Below are 16,616 nucleotides of genomic sequence, written 5' to 3'. Positions count from 1 at the left end.
TTGGTAATTCGTCTGTTGTTTGTTATGGTCGAATAAACGTTCCCAAAATTTATGTTTTCTTCACCATTTTCGTTCAAGAGAACGTCGTTAAGCATTCCTTGAAATAAATAGATTAGCTGATAAAGGGCTTATTCCGGCTTGAAACTTCAACTGTTTAACAATAACATATTATAACAAGTCTTGTACTTATAAAAAAAAACAATTTTTATTTCCTCACGTTGGATAAAACTATTTTCCTCTTTTTTCAGAGGATTTGATGGTAATCAAATTAAGGATATGTCACAGTTCGGGAATTCTAAGATCAAACAAGTGGTAAAAATGTAAGTAAAATAAAAAACAGGTTAATCCGTTATTATAAATATTTAACTTTTTAATTTTATATTAGTATGCCTCTTCTTGAATCTTGCATCTACTTTGCCTTTTGTAATTGTTGGTATGGTTGCAAATCGTTAGGGGGAGACAATCTTAGGGCCAGGTTGCATTAAGCGTCTGTAATGCTTACGGGTATACATAGTGGTCGACTAAGGAAGTACACATAAGTTGCTGCACTTACGACTTTCGTTAAGTGTGCACTTAAGTGTCGACGTTTATGCAACAGAAATTGCGAGTGTTGCTTACATTTTTTACGTGAAAAATAGCACGTACGTTAACGGGACCTATACACGCCCGTTTTGTCACTGAAGTTAACGAGACCTTTTTCTGAGATATGAAAGGAAAGAGTTTTTTCGTCATAAAATACTTGTAATGCACTTATTGACTCACTGTTTGACGTTTTAACTCATCATCGATTCCATAGATATAAAAGTAAAATCACGACCGTATACTTTATTTTAACGCAGGTAAATGGACTTGTGGAGTTCCACTCACTTTTTAACTTAGTTAATGATGTTAAATTGTATTATATTTGTAATCTTTTATAAATGGACTTGTGGAGTTCCACTCACTTTTTAACTTAGTTAATGATGTTAAATTGTGTTATATTTGTAATCTTTTATGAAAGGGGTTCTTTTAGGGAATAGTTTTTCGTCATTTAATACTTATAATACACTAAGTGATTCATTTTTAAACTTATTATTGAAAAACGATCCCCCCCCCCCCCCCCCTCCCCAGTGCCAAAATTCTTCTGGCAAAAGACTTAGAATTCGGACAACAAGCCCAAGAAAATAAGCCGGCAAATCTCAACATTACGTTCAAAACGAATTACATCAGCAGAATAAGTATTGGAAATATACCGAACTTGGTGGCTCAAAAGTCCAAATTTCTCATTCATTTGCTTTCGTTTTCTCTCACAAATATTTATTGCTCGTATGTTCGTTTTTTCTCGCAACTTTTGCGTGACATCTCAGTTTGACGAAGTTGCCATCAGCTTTTCCATAGCTTGAGCGTTTGCGCGCGGTGGATTCAGTCTAAGACCTTGAACCAAAGCTGCGATACGGCTACAAATGTGAAGAAGCTAATGCTTTTGACTCAAATGGTAAGTTCTCAGGGCTAGCTCAAAACTTTCAATGAAATGTTTTATCCCATTCATCCCTGGATGCTTCACACGCTTTTGTATAACTTAATTTTTGCTGAACTAGAGTGAATATAAATTAGAAAATAGCCCAAAGGAAATACGTGCGCTGATTGGTTAAAAATCGTATCTCCATAACTGGATACAAACACAGAAAAGTTGTTGTCGTCAGAGCAGTTAGTCACGGCATTACCGTGCAAGCCAGACGAGGATAAAAATGTTAAATGCCAATGCCAGAGGCGACGACGAACCGGTTAAGAAAAAACAAAGATTTGCAAGCTTAGAAGCAAACGAGTTGGACGTTTTATTATACTCAGCACAGTCTCAAAGTACAAAGTATAACACATCGTTTGCAGTTTCTGTTTACAAAGGTAAGCAACGAAAAAATGTTTATTACAATAAAAAGCTCGGTTTGAAGTCAACAATTTTCAATTAAATTCTATTAAATTAACTGAAAATAACAAACGTTACTTGTTTTTAGAATGGGCCCAGCACAAAAATGTTGAAAAACCACTACACGAACAAACTGACGAGGAACTCGACAACAACTTGAGAGCCTTTTATGCCGAGGCAAGAAACAAGGAAGGCAATGAATACGGAAAGTCTACCCTATTGTGTTTGAGAAGCGGAATTGAACGATATCTTAACTTCCCCCCTTACAACCGAGGTGTAAGGTTTTCCGTCCCAAAATCCTGTCTTCAAAAATTCAAACATGATGCTGAACGCCAAAATCAAAGATTTGAAACAACAGGGCAAGCAAAACATTGAACACAAACCTGACATTTCCGTACAAGACCTTCAGAAGCTAAAATGTCATCAAGCACTGTCTCCTTCGACTCCTCTCGGCTTGTTAAGAAATGTTTGGTTTAATACAACGCTGTACTGGTGCCGTAGGGGCCGTGAAGGTCAAAGAAATTTGACCTCCTCGAGTTTTAAGTTCCTCCGAGACGAAAACAACCATCCATACGCCACAATGACACACGATGAGTCGTCGAAGAACCACCCAGGCGGCGTTGGTGACATAAGCGTACACTAGCGAGCGTGGCCTAGTGGTTAAGGCGCTGGACTTGTTATCCGGCGGTCCCTGGTTTGAATCCTCCTTCTTGTCACTAGATGGATTTGTGTTCGGTAGACCTGACTTCAATTCCTCTACGCTTTGTACATAGCCTACTGTCAGCCTTCCGCCGGTTGGGATTTTTAACAAATTCCTGTTCCATATTTACAGTGTCCACAATTTGTACAGCAGTGCTAAATACTCTGACACTTAAATAAAGTGATTTATTTATTTCAATGCACGTTTTGTTGTCCATTTGATATGCCTCTTTATTCGGCTTTCAATCCATGCCATTTTTTTGTCATTTTTGTTTTGTTTTGATTTTTTGTTGTTTTTTTTAGGTCACCGAATGGTGAATTTTGTTAACGGGAAAACGTCGCTTGAATAAAATCATCAATGCGCATGCATAACTAGTGCCAGCCCCAAACCGCTCCTTAGACTTTAAAATTCCTCAACTCGGAGGAAACGGGGTAGAGTTCCGATATTTTATTAAAAATCAGAGGTAATATAGGCTTTAATCTGACATAATATATTTGCGTTTTCACAAAAAAAGAACGCTATTGGAAACTCTAAAAATACGGGTGTGTAAAAGGGCATTTCTTGTAGGAATTTCAATTAAATAATAACTGGCTTTAAAGTATAAGGGTTTTATTTTTGTTCTGGTCACGTGAAATTTCAAATATAGCCGGACTATTCAATGGAATAAACATGTGCAAACACCTTATCTATGCGATCTCTGATTTCCAAAAAATGTTGTTGGTTATTAGAAAACTCTTCTTAGCAACAATAATTATGGTAGTAAGGAAGACCCCCTTAATATCTTAGTTAAAACACACACACACACACACACACACACACACACATCTTCAAGGTGCAAATATTAAAGTAAAAAAATTGGAATGCCCAAAGACACGTTTAATAGAACTGACACTTGATCAAATACATGTAACCGTGAATATGCTTTGACTAACGTTGTTATTTTACCATTTTTTAGGGTTTTGCGTGGAAACAAGATAGAACATTTACCAGTCAATATCTTTCAGAAAATATCAGTGGTATTCAGTTTGTAAGTTTAATGACACTAATGACATTACGTAGTTCCTCTTATGTATAGTCCTGAAAGGTCCTGTTGTTGGTTACAGACGTTTCAACAAACTAGACAAATTTCCTCTTCAGAGTCAGGAGAAGGGTTATCTGTCAATCGATAGTTTTAGGTGTCCCTAATGATTTATGTATTCCAATCTTTGGAATACTATTATAATTACACCAATATTGGAAAAGCTGTAATTTCTTTTGTCACAAGCGAAAAGGACAAAGAAAAAAGTAAGTCCGAAGCGGGACTTGAGCCCATGACTTCACCCACACAAGGCGAATGCTCTAACCACTGATATACATGGAGACTCTTGACAAGCTAGGCAATTTCGAATTGGCTCATCTATTATTACCTGATTTGTAATAAAAACAGTCGATGTTTTAAGGAGCTACGTCACAGGAGTTTCGCAAATTTTTAGTGTAAACTGCTCCGAAAAAGCTAAAAACCCATGAAAAAAACGTTGTCTTTGAACATCTAAAGTAAGATATAACCTCAGTTTCGGAGAGAAATCAAATCACAGCTGTTAACATCGATTTTTGTGAAGACGATCAGAGACAGCTTGAAAGGTTTAGCCTCAATTTTTCAAGTTGTAATCCATTTCTATCTTGGCCATCCGCAGTCAAAGACGCTTGTAAACAAATTCATCTTTCACATTAACAAAACTTTAATTAAAAATGATATCACCGCAAAATTCAGAAATCAATTTTAAATGCCATTTACTAACTGGGGAGCTCCGCTTCTAAGCTAGCCGTAACCTTTACACCTGATTGAAGAGACGTTGACCTGTGAAAAGCATAAACCATGAAAGATACGACCCAAATGTTTACTGGAAAATTGGAAAAAAGTCATCGTTGTCTGTGACAGAATGAACATTTTAATATGTCAGGTTTCATAAATCATGCTCTTAAAGCTCTTAAGAAAGGAAACAACTTGACTATAAATAAGTGGAATGTTATTAAGCTTAGCAAACATGTCTACCAAGAATCCTTTTCGGTCTTATCGTTCATGTTTTATGCTTTTCAGGGGGTCAGCATTTCTTCGATTTGGTGTATATTATTATTTTACTTACCCCACGCGAATTTATGAATAATGTTTTACTTTTTAGGGATATGTCCTTCAATAAGCTAATGTCCATACCAGATTTAGCGTTTTCTGGTTGCAAGAATTTAAAACAGTTGTAAGTAGTTGTTATTTATTTTTAACTGAACAGTCGTGTTTAACACTAGAAGCTCACGAGGCCGTGTATATGAAATAAATATTATTAAACACAACTGTAAGTTTCGCAAGTGGCAACAGGCTCACGAGTTGGCTATTAACAAAGCGCAGAGGAGTTGAACACGGGAATTTCAAATTTTTTGATTCAGGCATAGCTGGTAGCTCAGGATCGAATGCAGATTAGTTTGTAGAAACATTGGAAGACAATTTGTTAACTTAGCGATTTCTAATTTTTCCAAGGATATTAAGTTATAATTCCATCTCGCAAGTCAACAGTCGCACCTTTACTGGGCTTAGGAATCTACAAAACTTGTAAGTGACAATTTTTCATGTCAAATTTACTGAGTGAACACTTTTGTGTAAGACCGACATTTAACCCTGTCCTTGCTTCGATTCTTAGAGATCATTGATTATTTCCAATGATACCATGGATTAGCATCCTATTTATGGTAATAGCATTACCCTCTCTCCTTTCCCCCCCCTTAATGTTACAAATATTGTTGTAGAAAGCCAATATATTCGATATCTGCGTTATATTTCTATGTGTCTTTTTTCTTGATTCCAAGAATGATGACCAACAACAGTCTGGCCTTCATTCCTGAAAACACTTTTGCTGACAACCCATTATTGCAACTCTTGTAAGTACTCTTAACCTTGTATGATGTCGAAAATCTCTTCGCGATCAATTCTAACACTTGGGCGTATATGCAAGGTTGTTGTGCAAATTTAAAAGAGCGGTCGAGGAGCGGAAAGGTGTGTTACATTCACGTCCCTTTGAATTGTCATACTTAATGATAGTTTGATAAAAAAAAGAAGCGCTAGTTGGGAAATTTTAAGCTCGATAATGAAATAAGGTGTTATTTTTATCATGTCACAAGCGTGGGGCAATGAAAATATTAGAGTCCCGGACGGGAATCAAACCCATGACCACCAAAACACCGGCTCGGGCTGGCGCTCTATCCACTGAGCTACGGGAAGGCTCATGGTAAGAAAGGCCAATTAATTATGGTTGACATACGTCCTGCAAACTGCTAGGGTCAATATTTTCGAAAGCGTACCGTATGATGATAAATAAAGAAAGATGGTAAACTTAAAGCACGGTATTGAAATGAAAAAAATGTAATGCTTAGTGCCCCACGCTCGTGATGTAATGAACATTACATCGTTTTAACGATTTAACGAATATTTCCATTAGGACTGTAATTATTTTAAGTTTTGAGCTTGCGGTGTTTATACTTTTGAGAGTTATTGCGGTTTTCAGTGAAATGCGAACTCTTAAATTCAAAATCCAACTAACGAATGCGTTTTTCGCTGCCGTCAATCATAATTACAGCGACAGCAAAGGAACCATGAAAAACAGAAACAAACAAAATGGATCGAAATCTACCAATCACAAAGGAAAGGAAAGTAAAACTTTATTTACACAGGGTGGCCCATTCAGCTCTAAGGCTGGTCTCCATAGGGGCCTTGTATCTTAAATAACCGGCACGCATACATGCATGCACAGGCGATGACGCTTTACAATGATCCCAGAAATTGCATTTTTTTTATTCATTTTAATTTTTATTTGCCTTGACTACAAAACGAACCTCCAATACATTACAAAACCTACAGTATGACAAGATAAATACATTAAATCATTATGAACTTCGTCATTTAGCAACAGAAAGGCCCAGGATTGATTTCCACACCGATACGATACTGAAGATTGTGTGACATTTCCGTATTAAAATGGTCTGAAATGTTATGAAGTCAACACCGCTTACTAAAATCACTTTATACATGCATTTATGCAACCTATCAAACAAAACATTTTAGATCAGCTAAATCAGCAATAGGGTAAAAGTTCTTTCTAAACTCTGGCTTTTCGTACAAATAGGAATACGGATACCGTCACTGTGTTATTTTTAATGGCTTGAGATAAATACCCGAATAAATATTATCAAAAGCAGTAAAAGGAAGTTGGCGAGTCGCGAAGGGAAAAGTTAAATATTATCGAAAATGCACGTCAAAGCAAACAATGATTTCAGATAGCTCACCTTTGCAATCTAATCAAGATACTGATGCCATCGGTAATTCAACATCAGTCAACTAATCTGCCATCACGTATGCCGACTTCGAATACACGTACAACGGTAAAAAAGTTATTTAAGCGAGCTCACAATTATTCTGTACATCATTCTCCCCTGACACCAAAACTCCGTTTAACTGTACGTTAAAAATCAAACGCGTTTTGCCGATGGATGCTCTTAAAGTTGATTCATACTCATTGACAATCAAAGATGGCGTACCGAAACTGAGTAAACAACAAAGTGCCTAGTTCCCAGTGCTACTCGGTTAAAGTAATCTCTCATCCTCACACGGCCGTCCACCGGGCGATAACATATAGGCGTCACCGCCTAAAAAATTAAGTAAGATAAAAAAATTTTATTAAAGGCGTGACCTTCTGACCTGGTTGAGGTGATCCTCTGTTTCCCGAGAGGTCCGCTAAGTTGATTGACGGCAGCAAAAGCGTTAACCGTTGGTTGAGGATTGAAAGTCAGAGTTCGCATTTCAGTGAAAACCGCAATAATGTCTTTAGTTGTGGCTTTCTTTTTTTTCAACAGTATGCTCTTCAACAGTATACGCTTATCATTTTAAAAAGTCATCGCTGTGACTGGGGTTTTTAAAAAGATACGTCTCTTGTGTGAAAACAGCCAATGATTGAAGCCCACTTTATATTAGTCCTAGGCTGTGACACAGTCTGCGTCATTATTTGCAGGTTTCTCCATGGCAACGCAATCAAATATATTGATGGTAACGCCTTTCGTGGACTCAGTAAGCTTAATGAACTGTGAGTTATTAATCCCAAAATAAACATTTAATGACTGGACCCGAGGGAAAGAGCAAGTTTTGTTTCTCGCGGATATCGATGTTTCCCGAGAGGGAAATTTCGAGATTCAAGGGAAGCAAGTAACTTATATAAAAGACGACTTTGCCATTCTTTGTTATGCTTGATCGAGGTCAAAAACGAGAGATTCTGATAATAATCTTACTTCTCCGATTAATTTTTCAACTTTTTGACAAAGTATCATGTTTCGTCTTCCTTTTGATCCTAAAAATTTTGCAGATTCCCTTGAAAACATAGTGACATCCACTCCAATAATCTTGGAAAAATGAAAGCTACCACTTGGCCCTTGAGACGACCATGAGTGTTGTTTGGTCAGTTTGGTAAAAGCTTGTCCGTTATAAATGACTAGGAGTTATTAACTTGTCCCTCGGAGGCGTCCAATATATTCACCGACCGACAGTTAATCCCGTGGTGTTATTGATGTTTAATGAATTTCAGTTAAACTTAATTAGGTTTTAGATTTGTGCGGGAGGAAATGTATTATTAATTAATCACGGGGAAATTGGAATCACAAAACTTTTATATGAAATTAATACTTGGCTTCACACTAGAGCTCTTAAGTACAATCTAAGTGCACTTACTACCTACTTGAGTGTAGTTCGAAGACGCCGAAGTACGCCGCCAAGTATGGTCTTCACCACACTTGAGAACGCACTTGGCCAATAGGAAATGGAAGACAAATGAAAGCGGCGTGCAGCATTGTCACGATTCTGAAGATGATTGACAGCTTCTACCTCAAGTAATATACTTTGTCGTCAAGTTTGAAGCCAGATTTTGTAAAATGCAACTTGAGATTTTCAAGTGCACTTGAGTCAAGTGCTTACTTGTAACTAAGTTAGCTTCTAGTGTGAAGCCAGTAATATTTGTTGTCAGTTTGAAGACGCTGTGTGCTTGTAACTTAATTTCTCAAATGGGTCGTTAGCTTATTGCTGTTTAATAAAGTTCGTTGCTACTGAGTTGTTCACCGTTAAAGAACACACAAATGCGTAACATTGCTTGGGTTTGGTTACACATGCCATAACATTTATTATTTTGTTTTTAGGACACTATTTAACAATCCCTTAGGATTACTACCGTTAAAGATTTTCGACGAGATGACTTCCAATGTCACATTGTGAGTACAAAGATTGAGAAAAGAAGTACTTTACCACATAATGAAGTGAGATAAGTGATTAATTTTAGTGTAGTGCGTTAGTGATGTAGTTTCCCATTTCATTAGAGACTAAATTGGATTACGAGTACGAGATAGAATACAAGTACGATTTTATTGAAAATTGTTCTTCTGTTTTCGATTATTACATAACACAACAATCTTGCACCGATAGTCTCTTATATAATTAGTCAGCAACAGGGAGGAGTGTGAGATCTGAGAACGCAACTGGATTGAACTTCGAATGTCTTACTCGTACCTAAATTAACTCGTAATCATATGGTTATCATCATCATACTCATTACCTTTTCCCCAACTAGGAAATAGGGCCTGTTTACAAATCCCAATTTTACCTACAAGACACGCCTGCGGGGTACCATAGTAGTTTTAGACTTGACAACGATGAATACAACTACCATGAATCACTGCAAGCGTTTTCCATAGAGAAGATCGAGCGTTACGTTACGGTCGCCCATCATTCTTACTCTTATTATGTATGGCCCGTTGGTGTAGCGAATAATCATACTGTAGTTAGATTCAAATCTTTGAGCAGCAGCGCGCGTTTTTGTCATATACTAACGACTCAGATGAGGGTTTCAATGGGGTCAACCGTTAGACGTAAAACGGCCAAAAATTTAGCCGTTTTCGTTTTCCCCCCTCGTTAATTTTTTTAGTAAAAAAAAAAAAAAAAAAAAAATATAAAAAATTCTGAAAAAAAAACACAACGTAAAAATATTTTCAAATTTTTAGACACGTAAAAATATACGCGTCAGTGGAAATCCACCTTTAGGCGTAAAAATTGGAAAATTTTAACCGTTAGCCGTAAAATATGTTAACCGTGAAACATCGGTCAGTAATTATAAATAAACCAAATAAGGTCACTTCATCGTCCCAGAATGGCCCTGAGACCTAAAACATGTTTTTCAATAATGGAAATTAATTTTCAACTTCTTAAAACAATGAAAATTAACTTTTAACTTCTGTTAACCGTTATGGAAATAAGTTAACTGTTAGCCGTAAAAAGCCAAAATTTTAGCCGTTAACCGTAAAAGCCACCATCCCATTGAGACCCTCTCAGATGGTCTTTTGCAGCAAACCTGCAATTTTGTGTCCAAAACAAGATTAAATGTTACAACGTTTTAATTTTTCGACAAGTCTCTCAGTCGCTAAATCAGCCTGTTCCTACCTGACACAAAAATAAGGTATAATTTACTACTAGCTTGTGTAAATCATTTAATTTTGTACAAACATTGTTATGCGGAATCTATGTATGAAATTAAGAAGTTTACTCAGGAAATTGGATAGTGACAAGCAAAGGTCCTCCCTGCGTTCTTACGTGGCCTTAACACCAACTATTATCACCGTTGTATAATCTTCAGAAACCACCCCAATGACACAACGTGTTAAATTGCAGGGCTATTTCGTGTAGAAATCTTCAGACGCTTACTCCAGGAATATATACCGCTTTTATGTAAGTGAAACACAATCTTATACACGAATATATCGGTCAAAATGTAGTGTCTGCTTCTTCTAAGTTTTTAGAACTTGCTGCTAGCTGTTGTCTTGTTTTGCTATCTTAGTTTGAATTGAATATTACAGTAACGTTTTGATACTCGCTGTTTTCTTCATCCACAGTGAATGTGCTCCGTCAGCATCCTACCATGTAGTCATTTACGATGATCTAACTGACCATTTGGAAGGCTTTATTGGTTCAGGCTTCATATGTCAGAAATGCCAAATCCCACCCGGGCATTCCAAATGCCGAAATTGCAGCTTTTGCATGACTGGTACCTATAGTACCTATAATCCCTATAGTTACCAGCGCTCCTATAGCAAGCTTATAGCTTCTTGTCTACAATGTCCCGCAGGTAATGTTTCAGTGTTTGTGATATATTACTCGCATTCTTTAAAGGAAAATGGTGTTAAAAAAATACGAGAGTTTAATACACAAAATCACTGACTGATCCCGAGCATTGAAAAGCCTGTTCGACGACCGTGCGCGTGTCTACATTGAATCGCGTTAAATAGGAAGGATGTTAAATCCAATTTTAAAAAGCCTCTGCTTCACTTTCAGGAGGTTTTTATCAAGACGAAATGGGGCAATTTGAATGTAAGAATTGCAGCATAGGCACATATGTTCCAGAGAAGGATCATCCTGGAAAAAGTGCAACCGACTGTCGTGCATGTCCGTATGGTAAGTAGCACGTAAAAAAAAATGTTTCGAGTACCTTAGTTTGTTCTCGGACGAAGCAGGTAGAAGCACTTAGAAATTGCAGGTAATTATGAAGCGTGCTTCAGGCGTTTAGTGACTTTTCAAGTTAGTTGATTAAGGCTTGTTAACCGCTATTGAATGGGAAAACTGTCGTTTCGAACGTTATAAGATAAATAAGTCCTTAAATTACTCCGACGTAGTAACATCAATTTCATTTTCTACGACAAGAATTGCCAATTACACAATCGATCATGGTCTGGGTATTGACTGGAATTTCGCATATTAGCCTATAGGAAATGGGAAATGTACAAATTTGTATTTTTGCACCTGACGAATTCATGAATTTGCTTTCCTCTCAGGAGGCCTTTTTCTAGCTTTACTTTCACTATCGAGTGGCTTTGAGTTTTGAAAATTCTCTTACCATTCAGTGTGGCCGAAAGTGCTTTGTTTCCACTTGTCTTAAGAGACAGAAAACGTTTTTTTTTTTTTTTGCGGAGCTCCTAAGCATAGCACCATAACCATGAAAGAAGGAACACTATCGAAATGAGTTTTCATGGTCAACATGGATAGCGGCGTGGTTCGCGGGCGCGTACGTACGGCGTACATACATACGGAGTCGCGCAACATGGCGGCCATAGTTTGATGGTAGAAAGAGTGAAGCAAGAGGGCCCTATAAAGGCGGCCGTATAAAGCGGCCTTTAAAATTTAAAGAGGTTTGAAAAGAAAAACAAGAAGCAATGAAACAAAATGTGGCTGAAAATTACGTGTAGAAAGTAATCGACCGCCAAAAAAGTGGGCATTGAGAGCCATAATCTTTCGTGTCTATCTGTAAAGCCAGCATCGTACATAAAGGAGCATTCGAAAGCTAAATCGGGTTGATATAATAAACAAACCATTTTATTGCTACGGGGTAAAAAAAAAAAATTGAACCTCTGGGATTTGAACTCGCCACCTCCCGAGCCGCAGACTGGCACCTTACCGATTGAGCTAATCCGACAGACTCTGAAATGAACGTTGAATATATCCTATATCAATGTAATAGATATTGTGGAGTCAACTAAACTGCTGCGAAACTATAACAGGATTGCGAAACTATTTTCTATTGCTAGAAAGCAGATAATTTACTGTACTCTAAAGTAATTTTTCGTGCCATGAGTAATGATTTTGCCCCGCTTTAAGATTATTATTTTTGTCGTACTGCTGACATTCAGTTTAACCGTGAGCTATTTAAATTTGTCTTGCATCTATAAACCGCCATAAACATTAGTACTTTGGCCGCTTATTCACTAGAATGAAAACATTGTAAGCTCCAGTGAAAATTAAATAAATAGGGAGCTCCGCTTTTAGGCTTGCCTAAATCTATATATTAGTCATTATATCTAGCACGTGCAGTTGCTCTCTTCTTCTATCCATAGTATCGTTCGATCTCGTTTTTAAGATTTCGTCGGACAACGTTATTATGTGAAGAAAGACAGTTTACATACACATTACTAATTTAATTCCTTTTATGCCAAACAGGTACCCGATCTAATGAAACGGCTGGTTATCGTGCATGCAGATGCCTTCATAATTTCTACCGCTTTGATCGTTTTGGTCCCTGCACAGCATGTCCAGATTATGGCCTTAACTGCGACAACGATACTGCAATCCTGGCACCAAACTATTTCTGGAAGTGGAACAACCAAGCGATGAAAAATTACACAGAATTTGTTGTAAACATTCACACTATTGGGCCGGAATACAACAAAAATTTCTCTACATTTCAAGGACTATTACCAAAGCCTCTAAAATGTCCTTATCCGGGGTCCTGCAAGGGTGGAATTAGCTCAGCATGTAGCGTAGGATACCAGGGGACTCTATGTGCAACATGTTCTTATAACCACTATCTCCGATTTAACAGCTGTCATCAATGTCCTAGAATGGCTGTTACCATCATTTCTTGTGTTGTTGTAATTCTGGTCTTTGCGTTGTTGTTTGTGATGGTTCTCTGGGGTGACTCGAGACGTACAGAAGACGATCGCACTCGTACTGTTGCAGATGTCATCATGTCTTGCGCAAAGATTGTTATTGGTTTTTATCAGGTTGTTGCTGGTATTTTCTCGGCATTGTTGAGAGTCCAGTGGCCTGTAATCCTTATTTCCATGGAAAAATATCTGAAGTTTGTTGAAGGAAACATTTTGCAATTTGCACCACTAAGCTGCATTCATCCTCTAATTCGACTGGACCCATTCCTACAATTTGTTTTTGCTATTGGCATTAACATCTTAGTCGTTTTCCTGATACTGCTCTACCTCTTACTAAAAAAACGAAGCATCAACAAGATGGAGATTTTCCGGAGCGAGAAACTTAAGAAAGTCTCAAGCTTAAAAAAATCTTGCTATCGAAACATATTCTTATTTCTTCTTTTGTCATACCCAATGACAAGTAAGAAGATTATTGAAATTCTGCCTTTGCCTGGAGTTTGTGTGGACGTGTGCTTCAGCACAGATGGAAGCGAATGTGTTTCTCTGCTGAAAGCTGATTACTCTATCCACTGTCTTTCCCATCGACACAACGTCTTTTGGCACATAGCTGCTGCGTTTGCACTGTATCCTGTGCTTTTTCCTTTGCTGCTACTGTTTCCTATCTACAAGTATCGAGAGGCTAACCCTGATGAGAAAGAAATTGCTTTTGGCCTCAGATTGTTCTTTGAAAATTACAAAGAAAAATATTGGTTTTGGGAGATTGTCGAGATGTATCGAAAGCTGATTTTAATTTCGTTCATCCTTCTGTTTAACACCGAAAGCCGTTCTCAAATTGGCTTTGCCGTGATCGTTGCCAGTGCATCTGGAATTGCCTACACCATCTTCCGACCGATAAAAGGCAAATTTGAAGATCGACTTCAAACGTTTGTTCTTTGGATAATATTCTTCAACGTTTGTCTTGCTGCAATATATTCACAGCCTAACGACAGCAGCAACACATCTAGCACCAACAACTCCACTTTCGTGAATGCGATGTTCCTGGCTATCAACAGTGCCGTGCTGATATTGGCCGTAGGTAAGGCTTGCCTGCAGCTTAAAAATTAATTGGTGCTTTGAGGTTGAAATCAAACCTACCCTGTAACAACAACCCCAGGAGGGTACTCATGATTTCAAGTGACGGGAATGATAGACGGACTTTTTGGGGTTGGAAATTTTCGATTCCAGGAATTTTTGGGTGGGAAATCTCGCAATTAGTTTTTGGGTGGCTTGATTCAAGTAGGACTGAAATTTTGGTTTAATAAAAACAAGGCAGTGGTAGGAGTGCTCGCCTCGTCCTTGTTCCAAGAGTTTTTTCTTCCGGTTCTCCGATTTTCCTCCCTCCACAAAAACCCTCACTTCCAAATTCCAATTTGATCTGGAATCAGTAGGATCATGAAGCGCCACTTAGTGGAAGATCTCACTGTAAATTCCAATTATTTATTATTATAGTTATTATTAATTTAAAGATTCGTAGCTGCGTATTTGTGCAGATAAAGTAAACACAAACGTGTTTTTAATGTCTTTCTTTGTGTTACATCGTTCCCACCTTCCTGGAAATTTAAGGGTAACAAATTCGGCATGGGGATTTTTGGAGGATTATGTTTGTCCAAGGATTGACAACATCCCCATCCTAACTCCCTTTCGTTCGCGTGCGCATCGACCGACTAGTTGTCTCTTTTCATAGAAGACAGAGGCTCATTAAAGTTTGTCTGGTTCCATTGTTTTATTAGGAAAGGGGTTGCTACATGTGAGGGCTTTCTGGAGAGGACTGTCTTCTTGCCTGGTGCAATGTTTTTACCTTATTCGCCGAGGTTGTTTTGAAGGCCGCCGCAGAGGAAGCAATTTCCTGCTTTTCCATCCAACAGAAGAACAACTATCTTTTGAGGACTAAAAGTTTAAACGTTGTTATGGCTGTATCATGTAACTCCGCGAAATAATTTGAATTTTATGCTTTTTTGTGTTTGTTTATAGACATTGTAGCCGTGTGTACATACAATAGGTTAATTTTAATTGATTGCGTATCAATTAATTAAGTAAGTAATTGACTTACTTAAGGTGCATATGAAGTACAGTATAATGGCTGCTTATTTAAAAGGCTTTTCAAAATAAAGAAAAATGGCTTTTCCGTTTTGAAATTTCTTTTTTCGTTTTAGAGATATTAACGTAACGAAAACGAAAGTGATGAAGTCATTAATCGTTCCACAAAAGGACAAAACACTGAATCAAGAGTATCAGTTTAGAAATATTAGAGAAGTGCTCTTCAAACTCGGCACCAGTAATGTAATCTCGTCTGCATAATACATAGACGTAAATATATCTAAAACGAAAAAAAGATATTTTTAAAAGGGAAAACTCCAGTCTTCTTTATTTTGAAAAGCCTTCAAAATAAGCAGCAATTAGTTTTTACTTCATATGCACTTCAATTTAATAAAGTGCACGTACAGTGGAGTCCCGATTTCTCGAGCCTTCCGAGAACTTAAACCAAACTTGCTTTACTTGAATATTGTAAGTTTGGTTGAATGTTAATTTTTTTAAACCCTCGATAAAGGGACAGTGTCACGAGAAGTCTTTAAACTTTTTGTGTAAAATATGATAGAACTGTGAGGGTGCACTCACCTTGATATCGATGGTTTTTATTTAATTTTTATCTAATTAACGCTGTCAAACTTGAAAACGTCGACCTGACTTTTCTAACTCTTCAGCCACTTTGTTGCTATTCGCACGTAGCCAGACCAATTTTTAACAATTACTATGACTAGTACAACTTGTTTTAGCAAGGCCAGGCAACTATTAGTGGAATCCTATTGATACCAACACCTTTATTGGATTTTCAATTAGCACTAAATCTTGGTGACACTGCCCCTTTAAGAGGTTAATTCTTAACTACAGATCAATGACGACATATGTTAGCGATGAGTTTCATTCATTTAGGGTTAGGGTTAGGTAAGGATTGTCATCGTCTTCTTGTTTCTTTGTCCGTACCCAGTTGGTTCGGTGTTTCTTGGGCACTAACGGGTGTACTGACATCTGCAGGAGGGGCAAGATCGCGCTTTTGAGTTGTTTCTGTCGCATTTATACAAGTTGTGTGTAAATAGCATGAAACCTTTCAGTAATGCTGTAAAGTGTTCAAGAGAAAATGCAAATGAAGAGAAAACCGCAATGAAGGGTGCATAAGTGATCCCTGGTGGTGATTTTTTGGTTGAAATGTCGTTTTACTACCAATTTTAAACTATATTCTGAGAGTAGAAAGAAAATAAATATTTCAATTAATCAGATCAAATCGTAACCTTACGTTATCTCAGAATTCATGAAACTGAATTTGGCAAGATCTCGTTTTATACATCGTGTATTTCATGACCTTTTAGTGAGACAAGCATTAGTACATTTAGAATTAATTTATTACGCATAATAATTTTCTTCTTAATGAATTATTCACCACTTCGAAAGGCCTACCTCGTGAATAAGGTAACATATCGTCTTCATCATCAT

The 16,616-nt window shown here is 37.4% G+C and overlaps 1 protein-coding gene across 1 annotated transcript in view; it reads left to right on the top strand.

Annotated features, from left to right (window-relative positions):
* The window catches only part of LOC144643777 (uncharacterized), a 54,815-nt gene extending 38,510 nt beyond the window's left edge, over positions 1-16,305 (top strand). The window contains exons 23-35 of the mRNA XM_078503485.1: positions 249-320; positions 3,559-3,630; positions 4,763-4,834; positions 5,113-5,184; positions 5,439-5,510; positions 7,634-7,705; positions 8,805-8,876; positions 10,327-10,383; positions 10,548-10,726; positions 10,757-10,780; positions 10,987-11,106; positions 12,643-14,163; positions 14,858-16,305. Of these exons, the coding sequence (XP_078359611.1) occupies positions 249-320; positions 3,559-3,630; positions 4,763-4,834; positions 5,113-5,184; positions 5,439-5,510; positions 7,634-7,705; positions 8,805-8,876; positions 10,327-10,383; positions 10,548-10,726; positions 10,757-10,780; positions 10,987-11,106; positions 12,643-14,163; positions 14,858-15,018 (2,566 nt within the window). The 3' untranslated portion in view covers positions 15,019-16,305. The remainder of the gene's footprint in view (positions 1-248; positions 321-3,558; positions 3,631-4,762; positions 4,835-5,112; positions 5,185-5,438; positions 5,511-7,633; positions 7,706-8,804; positions 8,877-10,326; positions 10,384-10,547; positions 10,727-10,756; positions 10,781-10,986; positions 11,107-12,642; positions 14,164-14,857) is intronic.
* Positions 16,306-16,616: the final 311 nt, after the last annotated feature.

Source organism: Oculina patagonica, chromosome 1 (genome assembly GCF_052425735.1).
Source record: "Oculina patagonica isolate OP01 chromosome 1, crgOcupat, whole genome shotgun sequence".
NCBI classification, from domain to species: Eukaryota; Metazoa; Cnidaria; class Anthozoa; order Scleractinia; family Oculinidae; genus Oculina; species Oculina patagonica.
Note: the sequence above shows the minus strand (reverse complement) of the source record. Positions and strands in the feature narration are given on the sequence as shown.